The sequence below is a fragment of the Melospiza georgiana genome, chromosome Z (assembly GCF_028018845.1).
Source record: "Melospiza georgiana isolate bMelGeo1 chromosome Z, bMelGeo1.pri, whole genome shotgun sequence".
Taxonomy (NCBI): domain Eukaryota; kingdom Metazoa; phylum Chordata; class Aves; order Passeriformes; family Passerellidae; genus Melospiza; species Melospiza georgiana.
In genome coordinates, this window is record NC_080465.1 from 2,159,971 (window position 1) to 2,183,700 (window position 23,730).

The following is a 23,730-nucleotide window of genomic DNA, read 5'->3' on the forward strand; positions in this document are numbered from 1 at the left end:
GGACCTGAGGTGGTGTTTCTTGCCACAGTCCCTGAACTCACATAAATTGAGCTGACTCCATGCCTGTTCTCTCCTTGTGCTTTCCTCCACACCAGCACAGTGACTTTGCACCCCATGTGTGGCACAATCCAGTTCTTGTAGAGCCAGATTTAAATACATTGGTGTCTAAATACTGGCTTCATTTTACACACAGTTTAACCTGAGCAGCTCCGTGTTCATCACTCATTCCAGTCCCAGAAATCCTCCTCATTGACATGCAAAGGCCATCAGAGCAGATTCCACAGCCTGCAGGTGTCAAGCAGAACCTTATCTGAGTTTCATGAAGTTCTTTGTGCCATAAGGTTTTAGGGCACGGGGTGTGCTCGGACTGCAGCCAAATCCCTGGCATATCCTGGGTGAGCCAAATCCCTCACTGGAAGTCACTGGATGCAGGAGACCCCTCTGAGTGCTGCTAAATGCAGGCCCTTGAGCAGAGGTCGAGTGTCAACTCTGGATCCATTGCTACTAAAATAAATTTAAGTGGTAGATGTTAAAAAGGTAAAACTGATCCTTCCTTCCTTCCTTCCTTCCTTCCTTCCTTCCTTCCTTCCTTCCTTCCTTCCTTCCTTCCTTCCTTCCTTCCTTCCTTCCTTCCTTCCTTCCTTCCTTCCTTCCTTCCTTCCTTCCTTCCTTCCTTCCTTCCTTCCGACACTTCCTTCCGACACTTCCTTCCGACACTTCCTTCCGACACTTCCTTCCGACACTTCCTTCCGACACTTCCTTCCTTCCGACACTTCCTTCCTTCCGACACTTCCTTCCTTCCTTCCGACACTTCCTTCCGACACTTCCTTCCTTCCTTCCTTCCTTCCTTCCTTCCTTCCTTCCTTCCTTCCTTCCTTCCTTCCTTCCTTCCTTCCTTCCTTCCTTCCTTCCTTCCTTCCTTCCTTCCTTCCTTCCTTCCTTCCTTCCTTCCTTCCTTCCTTCCTTCCTTCCTTCCTTCCTTCCTTCCTTCCTTCCTTCCTTCCTTCCTTCCTTCCTTCCTTCCTTCCTTCCTTCCTTCCTTCCTTCCTTCCTTCCTTCCTTCCTTCCTTCCTTCCTTCCTTCCTTCCTTCCTTCCTTCCTTCCTTCCTTCCTTCCCACCACTTCCGCCACTTCCACCACTTCCTTCCGCCACTTCCTTCCTTCCTTGCATTCCTCCTTTCTTTTCTCTCTTTCTTTCTCCCTTTCTCTCTTTCCGTCTGTAAGTAGATTCCTCAGATGTCCATGCCTGCGTCTTCTTCTTGCAAGGCCTTTACCATGCCTTATTACTTAAATTACTGAGATAAATCTCTCAAAATACTATTGATCTTCTTTCATCCTTGCTTCTTTCCAGTTCATCTAGGTAATGATAAGGGACCCTTAAGAAGTGAATCCATTACCTTTTTTAAAAAGATATATTATTCTTTTGTTCCTATCCTGGTGACTTTCACCTTATTGTTTTAAAACACCGTTACACATGTAATGAAAATGTATCATTTTATGTCCTGGATCTTAATCCACAAAGCAGAGCTTCCTGAGCTGTTTCTCCCTCACCCTCGACACAGAAAAACAAATTTGAAAAAGCTTTTAGTATTAAAGGATGCAGTTCACATTTCTTCAGATTTTCCTACTAAGGTATATTAAATAGGAAAAAGTTTGGACCCTGCTTTGTTACAGCCATTGCTAAAGTTGCAGTATTTTCAATTTTTGCTGAGGTCGAACTCGAAAAATTTAAATCATATTAAAGAACCCAAAGATACAAAGGGAAAATTAATTCCTGATGTACCCATATTCACTGAAAAAGCATGGTGTTAGCCCAGGAGGGATTTCCATATTAGCAAGCCATGGGCATTTGAAGCATTCTTTTTTTTCCTACTTCATTGGGATTTTTCTGCAAACGTTGACAGGATGTGTAGAGCTTGGAAAACAAGGCAGCCTGGTTTTACTTCTTATGTTGCATCAAGTTCAATACTGCTTAAAAATAAGGCTCAGTTTTTGACTCAAAGGATGGAGACTTATCAAGAAATCATCTAAAAGGAAAGATTCTGCAAATGGGAATAGGACATCCAGTGGTTAGTGCCATGGTTTCATTAGAAATTATCCTTTGAAAGTAAACAGGGAAATAAAATCCCCATAAATTCTCATCCAAAACCCCGAAGATTATTACCTGGAAATAGAAAAATTGGTAATTAAGCTGAAAAAAATATTATTATTTATCTGCATCACTGGATCAAACAAAATTTGTTTAGTGTTGCATTATACCTTCCTTTTCCCGTGCAGTGAAATGTGAAGATGCTACCAGTCAGCAAATAATCAATGTCTGGTTTCTGTTTCCTTGTGCTTTCTAATTTAGTTTTGCTGATGGTATTCACTTCATTATTAGCAATTTTGTAAATACATGGAAAATTGGTTTACTTGCCTGTTAATTAATATTCTGAAATTCCACATAGAAAATGAACTACTCATAAGAGACTTACGTAAATCTTTAACTGGATGCTATTCCATGTTACCTACATTTTTAATGTAGTTATGGGACTAATGGTAGTCTCTGGAGCTGTCCTTTTACAAATATAACATATTTATTTTATTATGTTTTCCCCTCTGAGGGACCAGGAATTGGGGAAAAGAAGTTTTCCAAGGCTGAAAAAAGTAATGAATCTCTTCTAATTTATACCTGTCTGAATTCCTGTTGTGAGTCCATTCTCCCCAGTGGAATTGCACATCTTCCTGAGTTTTCCTGGCATTTGTGTGGAAGATCCTGTAAAAAATCTGGTGGTTTTGTAGGAGGCTTCTGCTCTCTCAATGGGTCTAAACCTTGAGAACACACATTGTTATTTCAAAGGTTGTGGGTGTTTAATAATTTCTTATAGGGAGAACTATGGTAAAATTACACCAAAAGCCAACTATTCCAAAAAAGTAGCTGAGAAATAGCTCAGAGAGATAGATTCATTTAAAAAAAAAATCCTAGAAGAAACCACAAAATTCTACAGTTTTGACAAAGACACCAGAGGCTTCCCATTGTGCACACAGAGAGATCTTAGAACACCAAAGCCTGATCATCTTACATCCTTCACAGAGGTTAGATTTTATTACCAAGGGGGAGAAAGTCCTCAGGCCACAATGCAAACAATAAACCAATTAAGGTATTTGGACAGCAGATCTGCCTCTGAGTCCTCCCACACCTGTGCTGGGACTGCTCCTCCAAACAGCGGGGACTGCCCTGGCTCAGCTCCAGCCACTGGGGAGCAAAGATAAAACTCATTTTTGAGGAGACAGGTGCTAATGTAGTGTAAAGTATTATTTACCCTTCCCAGCTGTTTGCTCTCCAGTACCTCCACTCATCTCTTTGCGCTGCACATCTGCGTGCACCTTCACAAGGCTCTTTGCTGAGCTTCATTTGGTGCAAAAGTCACAGATTTCAGCTGACAGGGAGGGAGTGCCGCTGCCACAGACTGAGTCTGACACTGTTGGGTTTGAGTATCACACCCTGAGTTGTTTCCATGCCACAGGGGAGTAAAGGAGGCAGAATTAAGGCTGCTGGAGCGATGCTGAATTTGTTCGCTCTGAACAAATCTTCGTTTTTTACTTCAAGGAGTTTTGTTCAGCTCAGACAAGCACACGAGGAGTGTTCGCATCCACTGATTGATATTTTGGTATTGACTGCTTTAGGATTAGCATTTCAGCCTTGATCACTAGGTATATGAATTTTCAGTGAGAGTCAAGAAAAAGCCTCATTTCTCTGCTGTCAGAACTTCCATGTAGTTTTAGTTTCACATGGAAGTTTTACTTGGTGCTAACTGAAGGCCTTTGGTATTGCAAATTGGATTCTAACAGAAGAGAAGATATAGCTTTGGGTAAATTATCGCACTGTTTCATTTCCCTTTCAGGCAGAAAATAGGTAGGAGTAACCCTCTATGCCAAAATTAAGCAATATCCCCGTCGTATTCTGTATATCCATAATATATGTGCACACATACAGGAAATAAGCATAGTCCAAGCTTTTGGTTCAACTTTTTTGTTCATTTGCTTTATACATTTGCACGTGAAATTCATGAAAGATCAAAAGAATTAATGCAAGTATAAAAACAGTCATTTAAATGCTACAGCTATGTTTTTTTTCTCTCATTTAGGAAAAAAAAAAGTGAGTTAAAGGAATCAAGGGTTGTTTCCGTCAGATTAACAGTGTACTGCTTTTCAGATAAACCTGCAGAAGAAGATGCGAGTCACTGGAGTTATAACCCAAGGTGCCAAGAGGATTGGAAGTCCAGAATACGTGAAATCTTACAAAATTGCCTACAGTAATGATGGGAAGTCATGGACAATGTACAAAGTAAAAGGCACGAAGGAAGACATGGTAAGATAAAGTCATCTGTTACTGAAAACATCTCATGGTTTAGCAGCCTTCAGAAGTATGAGATGTCTTGGGTATTTAAGCCTAATTGCCTGGCAGTATGATATAGGTTTCACTGTTATTATTTTTCTGTGTGAGAAAAAGAAATCAACAAATTTGCATCTCTCTGTGCTAAGAATTTCTTATACTTTAATTGATGGTTGCATAAATACTATTTCCCCAAGCTAGAATAATCCTGTTTATTGCACTTAACTGATTTTCATATTAATTAGTTTACCAGTAATTACTCATTGCTCTGTTTTCAATTTCGTTTTATTGCATTGGCAGATTAGCTTTAACCCTTGGAAACACAGAGCCCATTCATCAATGCTAATCTTTGTGCTGCACAAACAGTATCATCCAGCGGGGTGTGTGTGTTTACAGTTTATAGTTACCACTTATTTTTGATGGAGCTGTGCACACAGAGCAGGAAAAAAACCTTTTACTGTGTAAGTTTGCATAGAAGGCAAAATGCGCTGCATTAGATGTAGTTTCTCTGTCAGAAAATTAAGATTTTGTGTGAAGAGGAGCATAATGAAGGGCAGAAACACAGCACAGGGATGTCTGGTTAGAGGGAGGGGTGAATAGAAAAGTGCTGGTGGGTTTAACTCATCCCCTCTGTGATCAGTGGGAGGGTTACAGTGCACTTCAGTGGGAGCTGGATCAAGTTCTTGAACCAGGTGGGGGGAAAATAAACATCAATCAGAGCAAATAATTGCAGGCTTAATTGAACTGCGACTATTTCATACATTAATCAAGAAAAGAAGGCATAATTTAGTTGCATGAGGAGCTTCAATTTCTGAGAGGGACAGGACAGAGACCTTGGTTTGGCCCACGTGGCAAACCCATCACAAAATGGCACAGCAGGACATTCTGCTGTGAAAACTTGTGTCATGCACTGGCAGCGCTAAACCAGCTGCAATTTGGGGAAAACCTCTCACAGACAGAACAATTCGGGTGCTTTTGAGACACAGGAACTCGCTGGGACTCCAGGGATCCTCCTGACACGTGTCATTGTGCTGCTTCAAACGTTGTTTCCCCGCAGGTGTTCCGTGGGAACGTGGACAACAACACCCCGTACGCCAACTCCTTCACGCCGCCCATCAAGGCGCAGTACGTCCGGCTGTACCCCCAGGTGTGCAGGAGGCACTGCACCCTCAGGATGGAGCTGCTTGGCTGCGAGCTCACAGGTGGGGTCCCCACAGCCCCCAGCCCTCCGTCCCCTCCAGCTGCTCCCAACAACTCGTGCTTTGTCCCCCCTGAGAGGCGCACCTGGCCAGCCTGAGTTTGTACAGTTGCTTTCATCCTCTTTATCTAATTTAAAAAAAAAATCACAGAATCACCAGGTCGGAAGAGACCTTCAAGATCATGGAGTCCAACCCAGCCCCAACCCCTCAACTGAATCCTGGCAGCCAGTGCCACATCCAGGCTTTGTTAAACACACCCAGGGATGGGGACTCCACCACCTCCCCGGGCAGCCATTGCAGAACTTTATCACTCTTTCTGTAAAACACTTTTCCTTGATATCCAGCCTATATTTCCCTTGGTGCAGCTTGAGACTCTGCCCTGTGGTTCTGTCAGTGCTGCCTGGAGAAAGAGCCCAGCCCCACCTGAGCACAACCACATTTCAGGGAGTTGTAGAGAGTGATGAGGGCACCCCTGAGTCTCCTTTTCTACAGGCTGAGCGCCCCCACCTCCCTCACTTTGTGTTCCCAGCCCCTCTCCAGCCTCATTCCCTCCTCTGGATGTGCTCCAATGTCCCAAAGTCCTTCCTAAATTTGGGAGCCCAGAACTGGACACTCAAGGTGTGCCCTCAGCAGTGCAACACTTGGCTCAGCTGAGTGATGATGGCCACTTGCAGCGGCACAGGAATGTGTCCCGATAAGGCTGTGTGCTGTTAACCCATTAACACTTCCTATTTTTTTCCTGCGTGGGTTTAATGTCCAGTTGATCACAGGAATCACAGAACCAATGAGGCTGGAGAAGAGCTCTGAGGTCATCAGGTCCAGCCTGTGAGTGATCCCCACCTTGCAACACAGCCCAGAGTGCTGAGTGCCACATCCAGTCCTTGGATACCTCTAGAGATGGTGATTTAGCAGTTTAAACATGTATTGATGGCTAAGTGGACTCAAAATGTACCACCCTGAGCAGACTACAAGGCAGGGAGCCTCACCCAAGGCCTGAAAGTTGTTCCTGAGCCCCAGAGCTGCTGGGGACCCTTGGTAGCCACAATTGTCATACCTGATTTGGGAAATTCCTCCTGTGTCTGTGAGGTGACACCACCCCTGTGCTTTGTGATATCCTCAGAGGGATAAGCCTGCTTCCTGTGGTGTCAAGGACCAGTCCAATAAGACACAACTTGGCTGGGCTGCTTTAATCAAGATTTCAGTTTGGATTTGTTTTCTGGGTTTAGCAGAAGCAGGGATAGCATCTTGTAGCAAAAAGTAAATGAAAAAGTGGACCCAATATAAACCTTCCCTCAGATTCTTATTAAAGCTCTGAAATGTAAAGCCTGACCTCTAGCCACCTTCTGCAAGAACTGTGTTCCCTTACAAATTCAAAAAAGCATGTAATGTTTTATCCTATTCCAAGAGATAAACCTTTTTACTGGTGGGAGCACCCCACTGATTCATTTAGGAGTGATTTTTATGTGGCTGCCTCTTTACTCTACTAACAATAGTCATCCAGTTCATGGGTGATACATCAAAACAGCTGGAGTTAAACAACTCTCAGTCAAAACCAGATTCAGAAATGAAAAGTTAATGCATTAATCTTGGTGTAGCCCTTTTCCAATATAGATAGGTTTAAGAGTAAATAGAAAATCCTGTCTAGCTGCTTTGTTCTATTAGATTTTTTTAAATGTCTTCCACTTCTGGAACCACAATTTAGAGTAAGTCCTTGCCAGAATGACTAGGAATTGTTTTGCTCAAAGAACTGTAAAAGCTAGTGAAGTGAATTAATTTCAGTGGTCTCCTAACAATGTCAAGGTCATCATCTCTTAAAACTGTGGACAGCTGAGGCTCAGCAGAGCAATTTCAGCCTTACTGAAGGAAAGGTGTAATTACACAGACTAATTCTCTCTTAATTCCAGGTGGTCTGCCTTGGGTGGAAAGACAATTTGAAGGGTCTGCCTTCTCTAACATGGCCTGGTGAGAGAGAAGAGAGTGAGTGGTAAACAGAGGGAGACTTGTAGCATTGGATCATCATAAAAGCTAACTCCTTAGGACAAACTTCAGCAAAATGTTCAATGCAATCTGCTTTAGTCTCATAAATAGCTGTACTTACCAGGACCCACAGTCAGGATCAATGCTAGTGGAGCCAACCATCAATAAATTAGGCATTAATTTTCATGGCCCTGTGTTCCTGCCTTGCTTGTGTTTTGCACATCTCTGTGTCCTGCCCTCCCTTCCCTCCACAGAGTATTGATGTGAGGGGAGAAGCAGATCACAGCCACTGCTTATTAGAATGCCTCTATTCATTGGGCTGTTATTAATAGCAGCATCAAGCTGTTGTTTTTAACAGCAGATCCAGTGCTCACACAACAATGTCGCTCACTCATGGAACTCACTCTTGCACTCCAACATCTGCCTCCGTGCAGGCAGCCCCTGCTCACAGTCATGTTTGTTGGTTCCTGTGCACAATTCAGCCAGCTCTTGGTGTTTGAGGTAAATAAATGTTACTTATTTACCCCAAAATATGTTTGGGGTTTCTCAGTTCCTGCAGAGGGATGTTGGTCCCTAGAACCTGCACATCCCCATGGGACTCACTCAGAGAAAGCTCCTGAGTGTGTAATTTTCATCTCCTTCAGGTATGCTGTTCCCTGGTAGCTATTTCTTTATCCTAATGATGCCTTGTGAAGACTGAGCTAGAACAGGGGCTGGACAGAACTAAAGAAATAGCAGGGATTGATTAAAAGGATCTCCTCCATGGATGCACCTTGGGCAGCACCAGAGCCCAGCCAGGGCTGCACCCAAGATGAACCAAAATGGCCCCAAAATGCACGGCCGGGCACGGGCTCTGTCCCTGGGATCAGTTCTGCCCCATTTGCACCTTGCAGTTCATTGTCCCATTCCAGCTTTAGCCCAGGCAGTCCCACCCTGCTTGTTTTTCTCTCTCCAGCCCACGGTGTTTGTGCTCCTGGGCTGAGATTTGGGTCATTTGTCCTTGGTGCCCAGCTGGAGCAGGAATTGTTTTGTGTCCCTGCTCTGTGCACAGAGCTCACCATCCTATAATGTCAACCCAGACCCTCACACTAAAGCAGCACAGAATGTGAAAAATATCAAAGTTAAAACCTGAGGCATCACTAACAGTCCCTCTAGGCACTGTTCACACAAAGCTGACGCACAGGGGGACTTTATCAAACCTACATTTAAAGATAGGTTCCCCTTTCCTCATTTGTCCTCAGAACTGTGTAATCTGGAAAGGAATTCTATATTTGTTGTTTATAGGCCAGGTTGGATGGAGCTTTAAAGCATTAAGGTTTAATGAAAAGTGTCCCTGCCCATGGCAAAGGAGTTGGAATTAGATATGCAGCTAGATGATCTTAAGGTCCCTATGAACCCAAACCATTCTACGATTCAAGAATATGATGAAAATTTTTAAAATATCCTAATTTTTAGAAACAAAAAATATCACAGTATAAATCGAAACAAAATTACCTTTGCTCTCAAATAATTGACATACATTGCTTTTGCCAACACTGCACAAATCTTTGTCCAGGACAAGATTCATGCAGACTGTTGCGTGCGGATCCATTTGTGAGTTTTCCTTTGCTACACTGGATATTGAATATTTCCTTTGAGGGTTTGAGCTTTTTCAAAGGAAGAAGTAGATGAGGGTTATAGTATGGATGCAGACTGAAGACTAAAAGATTCTTCCCTCTGAAGAGTCAGCAGAGGAAAGCCTGTGTGTTTATTCCTCCAATTTTGAGGTGCTAATCCCCACTCTTTCTCATTATTTCTGTTCTCCATCAAGCTAGACCAAATAGGACCTGCAAACTTATACCTGGTTATATTTAAACATACAGAGGTATCAGGTATAATTTATCACAGATGGAGGCATCCAAAGCATCTCAAACATTGCAGCCTGAGATGCTCCACTGGGTGTAGCCGAGTGTCTGCATCAGCTATCTCCGACTTCAACAGATTTCAAAAAAGAAAAATGGGAATTGAATCCTCTCACAGGGACACAGAAAAGCAAATTTAAAGGCACAGTGAAGTGGAGATGTTTCAGGGAGGCATAAGCATTGTTATAAACACACACCTGAGAGGGATGACACAAAGCTGTGTGCTGGTTTGATGACCCTGCAGGGTTATGTCTCTGCCATCCAAACAGCCACCATCTCCTGCGGCAGGGGCTGGGAAGCTGCTGCTCTCTGTGACACGGCACCAAGACATCCTGACACCTGTGTGCACCACGTTTGCCTCTTCAGATTCTCACTGTTCTTCTCACTTTCTCCCGCTGCCTTTAACAACTGCCTTCCCACCCCCTTTGGGGCCACGGAGAAGGCAGGCGAGTGTAAAATCCCATTAATTCATGCACGCATGCACAGGCACACAGGCACGCACAGCTGTTGCTTCATAAATGAATAATAATACCCAGAAAAGATAGAACTGGTTTTTGATGGATTGGGCCAGCACTGAGTCACAGCTTTGACAGCCCATGGTTTTGTGACAGGAGCCTCCTTGCATTCCTTGGATGAAACATTCTTGCTGACAGTCCTTGTGATCCTGGAGTGATACTTCAGAATTTAATAATAAACAAAGTCCCTCTCCAAAGCAGCAGATTAGTCTCTCTTATTTCTATTATGAATCGCTTCCTCCCACTCCCAGGAAAATTGTTTTGTTGTGTTTTTGAATGAGTCCGTTCCACAGACAAGGCTGTGCCATTTCTATTTGTGCACTGAGAATCAGTTATGTAAGATTGGGGATTTTTTTTCGGAAGTTAACTCTATTTTCTTTTGGCTTTCCATTTGTTTGTTTGGGTTTTGGTTTTTGGGGTTTTGTTTTGTTTTGTTTTTTTAATTTAACATGAAGTATGTCAATATTCAAATTTTAAATACAGGAGATGCTGCATTAAAGATCATGTTGTTAAAAATATAACTGCCCATATGCAGGTTTGTGACTGCTGAGTCAGGAAGGAAATGAGAAAACAGCTTATTTTTTTATGTTGCCATCTCCATCTTTTCCATCTTTCACTTTACCCCAATTATCAAGTGTCACTCCACCCCTGCAGCCATACATCCACCTTTCCTGTCTTCTTAGCAGCCTTCTCTCTCTCAGCCTTTCTTTTTCTGATTTGTTTGTTAAATCCTAGAACCATGCAGTTCATCTGCCTTCTCTGGTTTCCAATCCTGTTCTTTCAGTGCTGCCTCATCTTGTTTCCTCCCTCTTCTGCATCCAAATGTACCTTCCACATTCCCAGCACACAGCAGCAAGGCAGAGGAGCACAGAGCCACTTATCAATTTTTATTTTTATCTTTTTTTTTCACAGAAACAGAGAAGGGAGAAGCCCAAGATCTATCTTTTCTACGGCAAAATAACTCAATGGTGTAGGATGTCCACAAACAAATAAGCCATTAACTATCGATTTCTCCTAAGTGATATCCTCCTACTATCCTCCCTCCACAATTGTTTTTCTGTGGGCTCTCCCTCCTTCAGTGGGATTTTGGGCTTTCTGGATTTTTACCTAGATGTCAAATAATTCAGAAGTGTAAAAGAACTGAGTGCTTTTTAACATTTTACTGCAGCAGTGGTTTTAAAGAAAAAAATAATGTTTGTTCAGTAAGCAAACACATGGTGGATGTGAGGTGGCATAAAAGCATAAGGAAAATCAAACAGAAGAGGGGAAACAATATTTTCCTGCGGGAGAGGAAAATAAAAATAAGATAAGCACAGACAAAAGTCATCTTTTCATTTTGTTTCGCTTCATAAATTTATGCCAGGATAAAATATGTTGAATTCTCTATCTTGATTTTGACTCACCCAAGCAATTGTTGAAACAAAGTGCCTGGAATTGACTATTTTTCATTTATTTGTTTTCGAGTGTCTTCAACAATAGCCTTGATTACATCTTTTTCTTCAAGTCTTGCAGGTTTTCTCTGCCATAACAAAAAAAACCTAAACCCCTGACAGAGATAAGCAGGTAGCACCACTGATCTTGCCCTGCTGTTCCAGGTTGCTCTGAGCCCCTGGGGATGAAATCAGGACACATCCAGGATTTCCAGATCACTGCCTCCAGCGTTTTCCGTACCCTCAACATGGACATGTTCGCCTGGGAGCCCAGGAAAGCCCGGCTGGACAAGCAAGGCAAGGTCAATGCCTGGACCTCTGGCCACAATGACCAGTCACAGTGGCTGCAGGTAAATTTTCACGTGGATTTTCCCACTTGTTTGTCTTCTTTGTGTTTCAGGGCATGGGGACAGTCCTCTGGTTCAATTTTATATTCAAATTCTTCTTTTTCTGGCTGTAACCCTCCCAGCTCTGCCACAAAGCCCAACATATCTTCATGTTTTTGTTGTCACAGCTGCAGGAAAATATACTAGGGGATGCTTCTACAAGCCCCAGTTTTCCTTTGTTAATGAACAAAAATGGTGGTTGCAGATCTGATTCACTGAATTCCCCTCATTTGTTGAGAGAGATGAGTTTATTTTCCTCCCCTCTGCCTTTCCAAGACTCCCTGGAAAAGCATATTTACTTTCAACTCTGTGCACCTTAGCGAATCCCGCGCGTAGAAATTATCTTTGTCTAATTGAGGCTGCCCAAAATTACCTTCTGGAGCCAGCAACACTGATTCATCCCCTGAATCCATTATCAACCTGTGCACAGGGGTTGTTTTCAGCCCAGGAGTGATTCATACAACTCACTAATGTGAGGGATTTCAATAAATCACCAGTGTGGGACCTTGTTTGACCAGCTACTGACACGTTTACATTTTTTGAACTGTTGAAAATAGCAGTGTTTTCAGCCAGCTGCCACTTTGCAGTGCAGCTCTCAGTGGGAAGCCTCAATAGCACCAGACATGGCTACTAACCCCCTGCAATCTCTCCACATATAAATTATGACATATTAGCCTTTTTTGCCTACAGCTGCTAAGCAAGTTAGGAATATGATTACTGTTTTTTTTCTCCCAAGTTTATACACTTTCCATAAAAGGAAGGAGAAATTGCCCTATCTACTTAACTTTGGAATAGCTGAAGATCCTAGAATCTGCTGAAATTCTTTTAGAGCAGCATGTTGGAAGAGCAGTTAGTAACTTCTGGAGAGGATGAACATTTTACTGCTGTTCTTTATGGTGGAGAAGCAGATGAAAATGTTTTTCCACAGGAAAGAGAGGTGGTTGCATCATATTTTAGCCCATCAGTCAAACCAAGGGTGTGCAGAGGCTCCACAGAAATTTCCTGTTGCATGTTCTTGCTCCTGTGGTTGACAGTGTATTTTTAATTAACTACAGATGGCCCTACAAAGGGCTGCATAGTTAATCCTTATATTTTCAAACTTTTCAGGCTGTTGTAGTATTTCCATATTTGACTTTACCTGAACCTGCAAATTTAATCTTATCACTTGCACTATCTCTTCAAGTCTTTGAACTATAAGGAATAATTTCTATTGTCCAGTCAAAAAGAAAGTTGTGAAGAAATATTCATCTTTTAGTTAGCTCTTCATATGGGTATGTATTGAGTTAACGATTCCATGGGAATATTAACAATCTACCTTTTCCTGAAAATCATTATACATAATGATATTTCCTCAAAAAAGGATCCTAGCATTTCATGTTTGAGAAAAAAAGTAAAAAAAAAAAAGAAAATAAAAATATCCAGCAAAACTAAACCCCGAAAGGCATTAAATCCACTTGTTTCTTCAGTGCTTAAGGTGGTCATTACCTTCTGCTACAGTCTGGTTATTCTGAATTCAGGCCATGACTTGAGACAGTCTCAAATGCTTCCAGTGTAGGTAATGATTCTGTAACGGAGACATGTCTATCATTTGAATTCATCAGTTCGTTCTTGTTCTCCCTGCTGGTAGCTCTCTGTGGGTATTTTTGGTGGTTTTTCTTTTCCTTAAAACGCAGGGTATTATATTGAAGCCTTACAACACATTGACTGAAATGTTTATCATCCTGCTGCTGCTTCCACGGAGTTCAGTCAAAACACATTTGTAAGGAAAAGAGCGTGAAAGAAATTGTGCCTGCATGCCCTACTCCCTCAGCCATTCCACAAAGAACTAAGCCCAAAAAAGATGATTCCATGGTACCCCTGAAATGGGCTTAAAGCCAGACATTTAGCCCAGACTTCTGGATTTTGCTGAAGTAGCTGGCTTACCAATATCATATTTACCATGTCAACTTTCCATGCCTTTTGAATGTTCTCCACGGGCCTTTCTTGCTTTATATTTTGCACCTTTTTTTTTCATGTTTTGCACTTTTATACTTTATATTTGGCACTTTTTGCTTTATATTTTGCACTGATTTTCACGAGAAAGCCTGAAAACCTGGGGGCAAAGCCTGCTGTCTGCCTTTTAGGATCATTGTTGGGGTGTGTGGATGGCTTGAACAGATCTGATCTGACTAAATGTCATTGTTGGGGTATCCTTGCCTAAACACCATGGCTGCCAACAGTTTAAAAGCTGGTGTGCTGACATCCATCTCAGAGCACCTGCTGTGATAATGTTTGCTGAGAGGTGATGTTTGAATCATGCGTCAAATGCTACTTGCACTTTTGGATGAACTCTGGAGATAAATTCTCCCCTCTCGGGAGCTGGAACTGTTTTACTCAGTTTTCTCTCAGAAAAGATAACTCTGAATCTCCTATGTATTCTAAAGTGCAGCCATCAACAATTAAGTTCTTTGGTTTAAAGTGTTTTGTATTGCTGCATCCATAATTTAGGAATATGAAGTATTTTGTGTCTCCAGGCACAGAATGTGCATTTTTGGGGACAAAATACTCACCTTAATCATGCTGCAGTTGTTGAAAATCAGCTGTGACTTAGACTCTACAAGCTACAGATTGCACAAATAACATTTATTTACACAAAACACCACCATTAGCAATGAAAAAAAATGCATTTTCTTGACATGAAGGGAAAGTTAAATAGATTACATGACTAAAATTGTACTTTTCTAGCTGTGTCATGAACTTGGGGCTGAATTCCCCACGTTTCCTTAAAGATACCCTTGTCATTCCCTTGAAGAGGATGCTGCAAGTTTTTGGAGTGCTCAGGCTCCTTCTGGACACAATCCAGGATTACTCTTCCATTTGGTGACCCCACTTACCATTTCTTCACTTATTTGGCTTCAAAAGATATGATGGAGAACTCCCTGCCTGATGCCCAAAATGAAGCACTGAGGCTGTAAAAATTATTTTAAAAAGTGCAACTAATGTTTCAGATGCTTAGAGAATGCTCTTGTAAGTAGATTTTTGCCACTCCATATCTCATTTTCCTAGCTCATTTTCCAGCATAACTCAAAATAATTAACATTTTTCTCAAAACCCATGCCCGCTCTACTACTAATTTCCTGCTGTTATAAATTGTGAAATCAGGGCAGCAGCTAAAACTCCATTTTCTTTATTTACTGTTAGCTAAATTCTGGCGTGTCACTTCATTTGGTGTCTCCAAACACCTGGAGCTTTCTCCTCCCACTCAACCATCCCTTCTGAATAAATTGTTTTGTGTCTTGTCCTGGTCCTGACTTTGCAGCCATACCAGGGTATTGTCAGTATTTTATCTTAATACTGATGATGGGTTTTTTTGGAGGCAACAGCAATGTCAAATTACAATATTTCTCCTGCTGATTGTGGAACCAGCTAAGCACTACTAGAGAAAAAGCAGTTGGTGATAAATAGATTGCTGGAAGATTGGCAGAGCAACTGTTATACCTACATGCTTTAAAAATGTGGTGATTGCCAGTGGTATAATGGATTTGGGTTGGGTATTTTCCTGCCAAGCTAATCTCCAGTATTAGACAATATTACTGGGATTCTTTATCAATGCCATTAGATTGTCTCAGAGCTGCAATCAAATTATTCTTTCAGTTTAATGCATAGCCATCTTTTCCACATCAAAATGCCTCTTGTTTGAAAACAAAGGCAAAACTGCATTCCAAATAATTATCCTCTTTTCGTTATACATATACAAAATGCATCTCCATCATGCCATCATGATATTCATCACTTACATTCATTTATATTTATATTCATTTTCTTCATTTATTTCCAGTGTTTAAGCTTCCAAGTGATCAAATCAAAGAGTTGTTTTTTTAAAAGCTAAGCCAAACTCAGTTTCTACTCTTTTTTTATAGACTAGTTTCCAGAAGTGGAAATGTGTCTACTCTGCCAGCCACAGAGAAAGATGGACAATTAACTTTAATTATAAGAAAAATATTTGAACCAGGAAAGTTACATGAGTTGACTCTCTCATTTTTTTTTAATATGGGAAGAGAACATTATTTTCCATCAAGTATTGGTTAGCTGAATTTGTTTCAATGCTGGCATTCATTTGAAGAACAAGGAATGTTTTTTACTCTCTCACATGGTATTTTTTTCTTGTCTTGTCTGTTATTCCACCTGACTCTTCTCCCCGTTTTTTTGATGTAACAATCTGTTCATTTGCAACGAGTTCTGAAAAATCTTTCTAGATAAAAAAATCACCATACCATAGCAATTCAACAACTCATCTGGAGATCTGTTCAACAACTCACAAGGAGAAAACTGTGTTTTCTTTTGACAATCAGTGTCATTAGCAAAGCGTTTATTAATTCCAGTTCTGGTTAAAGTAGCCAAATAAGAGATGTATGTGTGGCCTATAGTTTAATTGTTTTAACACCCACACTGAGTGAAAAACAAAACAAAACAACAAAAACCAAAAAAAAAGAGAAAAAAAAACAACCCCAGAAAATGCTTAACAACATCTTGATTCAATAAAGGGCTTGGAAGATGCAAAATTGGAATAGGATGAAATGTTCATTTAAGACCAATCTGGTAATTAACATAATGAGGAAATTGTGTGACTTCTGGAAGAGTTGGATTGCTAAGCCATGTATTGTGAGTGGGCTTGGGGAGACAGGGAGTTCTGTGGGAGCTGTGAACTGAAATAAATCACATTATAAAAAGAAGAGACCTGTATTTTTCTGCAGCTTTATTAAAAACCACTAGGCCACAAAAGGAATCAATGCTCTGTACTGAAAGAGCAACAAAATTGGTCTCTGCTTCTCTAGATGCAAAGCTGTTGCTGGTTTTTTATTAGAATTTCTCACAATCCTAAAGTTCTTAGATTTCAGATAACAAAATGAAAATTGTGAGGAGATAAGCTTTTTTTTTTTTTGTGCTTTCTACTGGGATAAAAAAATTATATTTACAGTCAGTATTGACCATTTGTCTTTTCAATGCAAAAACATCTCTTTTCTGGCAACTGTCACTTCTACTTGAAGAACTTCATTTGGACACTGGGTTTTGGCACCTCCTTGCTTTTGTTCTTACCTTGATGAGTGGCTTCACAGTGTCACACTGTTCACACAGCCTTGTAGCTCACAGGATGCATCTCAAGGCAGGTTGGGAATAAATTATTAACACAGATCTTTGCCACTCTTTGCCAGACAGATAAATGCAAAAAACCAGCCAGTGGTAGGATAAGTTAATAATGGACAAAGAGCTCTGAACATTTTAGTCAAAGGCAAAAGGAGATGAAGACTGATGCCCACTTCTAATTTTCACACTGCTGAATGTACTGACTTTGCCTTGCCTAGGCTAGAATGTTAAAGAGGTCACTTCATTCACTTCAATTGCCTATAAACCATAGGCTTAGTTTGGCTTAATTTTCGCTACTAATGATCACTATTTGCTTTTAGGACAGCGTGCAACTCAAGATGACAAGATGAACAAAAAGCTTTTCTCCTTTCTATTCTTTTTGTTAATCTTTTTATGTTGCCAATCTGTTTTTAACAGTCGTTACAAACACGTACCTTTCAGAAATTGTATTAGGAGCTATGCCTTGATTTCCTACTCAGAGTTGTCTTCCAGTATTATTTGATGGCCATTCCAGGGTCGCACTCTAACTCAGTTTTTTGCCTAAATCATTTCAAATTAAATGCATTATTCACATTAATAATGTTACTAAATTGCGCATTTCAGCATTGCCCTTCCTAAATTGCTTTTGACTTTGCAAAGCTTTCCTGTGCAATTCATTTTATGGAAATGTTTATAGTAGTAATTGAATTTAAGCCTAGAAATTAAATAAGGCAGCATAAAATCTTAGTTTATTTTGCCTTTTAAATACTTTATTTAGGCTGTATTCTGTCATTTAGGTAGCAAAGTCTGAAGCATCTGTAGAATCATTGATTTTACTCTGGCAAAATACAGAGGGATTATTAGAAGGACAGACAGATATAGGAGCTCTCTGTTGCAAGTTGTCCAGAAAATAGGCACCAGACAGACACACCATGATTATATTCTGTGACAAAAAATTTGTGTGATGTCACCTTCATAGAATCATAGAAGGTTGGAAGAGACTTTTAAGATCAACCAGACCAACCATCAATCCAGCACCACCACTGTAACCCCTAAACCATTAAATCATGAACAGGAGCAAAGACCCTGTCAGAGCTGTAAATTAGCTGTGGATGAGAGTTTATATTAGAAAAATGTTGTGTTTCATAGAGTCCTGCTCTGTTCCCTGAATTATATTCCCAACTCTCTCTGTTAAGCCTTCAGTAAAAATTAAGGGGTTAAATCCGTTCTCCAGAGCCTGCCTTTGACACATAACAAATTCATCATCACTAACAAAAATTATTTAGGAAGTTTCCCTAAGCAGTGGAATCCTGCAAGAGAGTACTGTCAGCTCCCTCACTGACTCGCAGCTTTTCTGTGAGTATCACTCCCCTGCAGATGAAAGTTAAATTGAGTAATGACCCATTTCCTATTACAATAACAGGTTTTGATCTTGCCTCAGAAAATCTGGGAGTGTAAGCAAAAACTGCCTGGTTGTTGTGAATTTTGATGTACACGGGATCTGAGGCCGAGGCAGTTTTTTTGTTGCTGCGCGTTTGCAGTGGGGATGTTGGTGTTAGTTGAATAGCAGCACCTTCTGAAAACACAGTGCATGAAATTTTAATGGAAAGATGTTAGTTTTTCATTGTTCTAAATTCCTGCCTGTTTTACCAAGCTATCATTTCCACTGTCTTGAAATAACGTTCTGTCTCAATTTGTGAAGCAGAGGCATATTTCCCTTCCACTCCCTTAAAAAAATAAAATAGCTAAACAATTGTTTAGGTAAGAATACAGGAAAAAAGGGTCCAAATGTGTGTGGTGCTTCAAAATAGCATCCACTTTTTCCTAATAGAAATTGTTTGTTGTTTTTGTAGCTACCCTTGAATTGGTTTTTGACTCAAAAATTGGTTTTTGACTCAAGCAGAGTTGGTCACAGTTGTTTCATCTGAAAATGATAGAGAGAAGCAAAATGACCTTGTCAAGGTCAACTATCTTTAAGAAGCAAAAAATACCTGATGTAAACACAAATGAGGCAAAAAGCCAGAGCCAGATGAGGGTGAAAGAATGGAATGGAACTCCATCTCGCTGTGCTTTCCAAGAACTTGATGCTTTATTAACTGGGATATGATATTTTTATTAGCCTTGCATATCTTTTCCCAAATACTATTTTTTGAATAAGCAAGATACTTAATATTTCCTTCGTGTATCTGTCAGCATCTCATGAGTAAAATATAAAAAGGTCAAGGAAATCTATTCTTCTCTGAATAAGACTCAATTTTACATTCCTTTTATGCCACTTTGAAAACACAATGCATGAAGCTTTATTGTGAGATTCTGGTTGACTTCAGAACATTTTTGTTCAAAATCTGCTATTCATTTTTGTATTCCATTTCCTGCATAAAGAGCACAGAAACAGATTGATTCCTGTCTTGTCAAATGAGGAACAGAGATTGTATCTTTTTAGCTAAGTAAATAATGAAATTGAGACACAAACATAAAGAAGGAGTGGTGGAAAAGGAACTTCAAATTAATCTAAATTTGAAGGCAGCAGAACATTTTGTATCTTTCTTCAGAGGAGGGGGAAATGTGCTTAAAACCAGGCTGACATTTACCTAGCAGTAAGCAGAAAATGAAATTGTCATATCTCAGCATATTAAAGCATTACATAAAGTAGATATGAGCAATTCCCAGTTGGTCTCTGAATCTTCACCTATTCATTGGTTTCATCATGTATTTTTTTCCCTAATAACACCCTACTCAGAGTTAAGTGTTGATCCAAGCAGAATATTTGGCCTCTTGTTTTGTTTCGTTTTTGATTTCCATGTTAAGTCAGGTGTGTCTCTAGAGCAATGTGCTGTGCAAGACCCTCTTTGCACTCCACTTAATAACATTCATCCTGCTCGCTCCTCAAGTAAAGCAAGAGCACTTTCCCTGTCAGAAAACATGACAGAAAAGAGAAAATCTCAGCAGAGAAGATTTTAAAAGGGAAATCACTGTAGACACTGAAGTACTGCAACTAAACATTTCCCCAATTATCTGGGTCTTGTTCAAGAGCACCTTGAGACTTGTAATATAAAGTATCACAAAAGACTTTCGTCAGAATTTCCTCACTGGTTTATTTTTTTTGCTTGTGTTTCTATACATCTTCTCACTCTACAGGTGTAAAAATATAAATACAGACTTTTTATTTTTCAGAACAGAGCTGTGTTTTTTAGTGTTATAATTCACTTATGACATTAGGACAGAGCTGAGAAGATACCTGAGTTGACAGTGCTCATACTTACATTTGATAGTTTTCTCTAAAATAAGCCAGGAAAAAAGGTTATTTTAAAGCAATACAAGCTTTGAAAGTTAGTCCTTGGGATTACAAGAACTTCCTGCTTAATTATGTACTATACATAACCAAGCCTTAATTGCTTTTGTTGCTGGAGTGATCTCCTTAGAAGCTTCATGTTTAATTAACTACAAGATATATTAATCCTATTTCAAGCCATCCTTTCTTTGTTGTATAATTAAGCAGAAAAGTATTTTCACAATTAGAAATTAATTCTATATATAGCTGGTGAAAATAAAGCACCTTGTAAAGAACACACAGGTCTGTTTTTTCCAGTGACAGAAGTAAAAATATTTAGACCCACCTTAATGGGTTATCTTTCTTAAGAGGTAATGAGAGTGACAACACACCAATAAAATTTTCAGCTAAGAATTATTAAGAAAACTATCAGTATATCACCTAAAGACCTCACTGCAGATGGCTAATGACCTCCCTTTGGCAGCATCAGAAATTCAAAGACTTGATATGTTATTTATAAATATTGGAACAAACCGTCCCTGCACATTTCTTTATCTGAATTTATTTGTCTTGACTTTGAGGTGTTCTTCAGTTTGTCATATTTATACTTTGGCTGTGCTACTTCACTGCTGCTATAACACAAGATAAAAAAAACATTGTGAGTACAGTTTTGTGCTTTGCAACAGAATCCTGAGCATCCTCATCTTTTAGAAACCTCAATAGCACATTGGAGGAGAAGTTAAGATTTGTCCTTTTTTTTTATGAGAGAGAGAGAGGTAGCAGACAGCTTTGGCTGATGTTGTTTAACAGAACAAAAGAAAAAAAGGGAGATTTTTAGGGGTTATTTACTTGACTCACTAGCTGCCTTACATGATGATGCTGAGACTCCAAACCTCACTAATCAGCTGAGGTTGTGTAGGTGCCTCCATGAGTGCCCAAGGGGAAGCCTGGATCCTCCATGGGCAGGGCTGAGCAGAGGGAGCAGCCCTGGAGGAGCTCTGGGGGTGCTGTGGGGCTGGGCTGGGACCCCCAAACCCTGTGCCAGGCAGGCCCAGAGCCCAGAGCCCCGAGCCCCGAGCCCAGAGCCCCGTGCTCGGCCCAGCCCAGCGCGGGCAGCAGGGCCGGGGCCATTCTGCCCCTCTGCCCCTCAGGCAGAGCCCACCTGCAGAGCTGCCCCAGCCCCGGGCCGGCCCAGCAAGGAGCTGCAGCTGCCGCAGCCGGGCCAGAGGAGGCTCCGGCACGGGCACGGGGATGGAGCAGCTCTGCCGGCAGCAAAGGCCGCCACGGCTGCCATCGCTCACCCGGGCACCAGAAGCTTTGGCCCGAGCTCGGGGCGGCCTCGCGGGGCCCGAAGGGGCCGCGGCAAAGATGGACACGGACAATTGCCGAGGGCCGCGGGGACGGCGGCCGGGGAACGGCTCCCGGTGCCGGAGGGCAGGGCTGGCCGGGATCTTGGCAATGAGGAATTGTTCCCTGGCAGGGTGGGCAGGCCCTGGCACAGGGTGCCCAGAGCGGCTGGGGCTGCCCCTGCATCCCCGGCACTGCCCGAGGCCGGGCTGGACACTGGGACAGTGGGAGGTGTCCCTGCCATGGCAGAGGTCAAATGAGCTGAGCTTTAAGGCCCCTTCCAACCCAAACTATTCCATGCTTCAGTGAAGACAACCTCATTGCTTTGATCACCTCTCACTGAGGTTCCTCATCATCCCCAAGAGGCCCTGTGGAAACTCCACCATATTCTCTTGCGTGTGAGTTGCATCTTGACACTTGCACAGTAAGGGGGGCAAGCCTCAGCCCCAGGTGAGGAGTGTGGTATTTGCTGGGTCCCCAGGATGAAGGAGAAATTGAGAATCTGACTCCATGTTATTAGAAGGCTAATTTATTATTTTATGGTATTATATTTAAGAATGCTATACTAAAACCATAGTGAAGAAAGAGAAAGGATACAGACAGAAGGCTACAAAGAATGACCATGAAAACTCGTGACTCCTTCCAGAGTCCCAACACAGCTGTTGGTGATTGGTCATTAAGTCAAAACAATTCACATGAAACCAATCAAACATGCACCTGTTGGATAAACAATCTCCAAACCACATTCCAAAGCAGCAAAACAGGGAGAAGCAATCAGATAATTATTGTTTTCATTTTTCTCTGAGGCTTCTCAGCTTTCCAGGAGAAGAAATCCTGGTGAAGGGATTTATCAGAAAATATGACAGTGACAGAGGAACTCTGCACCTCAGCAGGAGTTCGGGGCTGGGTCATACATCAGGGGAACCTGAGCCAGGTCCAGAGGAGCTGGTGGGAGCCAGAGTGGTGTGGTGACAGAAAAACAAAAATAACACATTCATCCTGCTCCTTAGACAAGCCTGGCTGTGCCTTCCATGCAGGCCTGCCTCCACTGGGATGACCACTTGACCCAAAAAACGCTCAGAGCTGCCTTAAAACACCTTCTTCCTTACTTACTAGTGCTGAACCATTTTATTTTTCACAGCATCTGCCACCAAACCTTTTGTTCTTTTTACTCCCCCACAAAAACACACACATACACACATATATAAATTGCAGGACCACTGTAGGATTTGCTCTGCTTTCCACAACACATCAGGAGGGGTTTCTTTTATTTGAGAGGAACTTAGAAGTCTTGTTTTCCAAGGTTCACAGCAATAATTCCTAGTCCTAGAAAGTCCTTTGATATTAAAAATTAAATCTCTGTTTTATGAGAATTTAGAAGCTATTTGGGGGTTATTATTAGAGAGTCTTAACATTATTCCCATTATTTTCTTTATTCCCCATCCTACTGTATGTATTTTTGTGTTGCTAAGGGAATACGACCCTGTAAATAGGAGCAACATGATTTTTATTTTTTTTTAATAATTCTCACTTAATTTTCCATTTAAAATATACATCATAAACACAATACAAATGAATGAAGAGTCTTTTGAGAATTTTTTATGTCTGAGTTACTTTCTATCTCTGCAGATGCACCTTTTTTTTCCATTACAGTTTTTTCAATTTTCTGATTGCATTGCAGTCCACTGGAAAAATGTCATAAAAAGTTACCTGGTTTTAGTTCTAATGAAACAATAATGACACCTTCTATTAGAGCAAGAGAGGACAGGTCATGAAAGACCATGGCACTGTAATTTCCTGACCCTCTGAAAAGTTAAATTTCAAGTGGAATAATGGCATTCTGGGGTAAATGGAGCAATTGTAAATAAGTGCTGTCATGTTCAGTAGCATCTATTTCTGTGATTTAAAAAAAAGAAAAAAAGAATCTGTCATCTATTATGGTATCTCACTCAGAAGGTGGAAATTGTGGCTAATCAATTTGCATGGCAGTCCTCCCACACTGCACAAGCCTTCCTGTTTCATTTTGGCTGAAATGAGAACTGAACCCTGGGAATTAGCTTTTATTTCTTGCATATAAATGATATAAGCAACTTAAACTTTAATGCAGAAGAAAATAAATGAAAACATTAAAATTAATTATTCAAATTTAATCTGCTGCTCAGTTTTCCAGAGACCTGTAAATTTCATTTTAGGGTGGCACTTTATGCCATTTAGGCAATGTGGTCT

The 23,730-nt window shown here is 41.0% G+C and overlaps 1 protein-coding gene across 2 annotated transcripts in view; it reads left to right on the plus strand.

Moving 5' to 3' along the window:
* The window catches only part of EDIL3 (EGF like repeats and discoidin domains 3), a 237,446-nt gene that overhangs the window by 175,062 nt on the left and 38,654 nt on the right, over positions 1-23,730 (plus strand). For both annotated transcript variants that reach the window (XM_058044014.1, XM_058044015.1), the window contains 3 exons: positions 4,196-4,351; positions 5,433-5,577; positions 11,563-11,747. In XM_058044014.1, the coding sequence (XP_057899997.1) occupies positions 4,196-4,351; positions 5,433-5,577; positions 11,563-11,747 (486 nt within the window). The remainder of the gene's footprint in view (positions 1-4,195; positions 4,352-5,432; positions 5,578-11,562; positions 11,748-23,730) is intronic.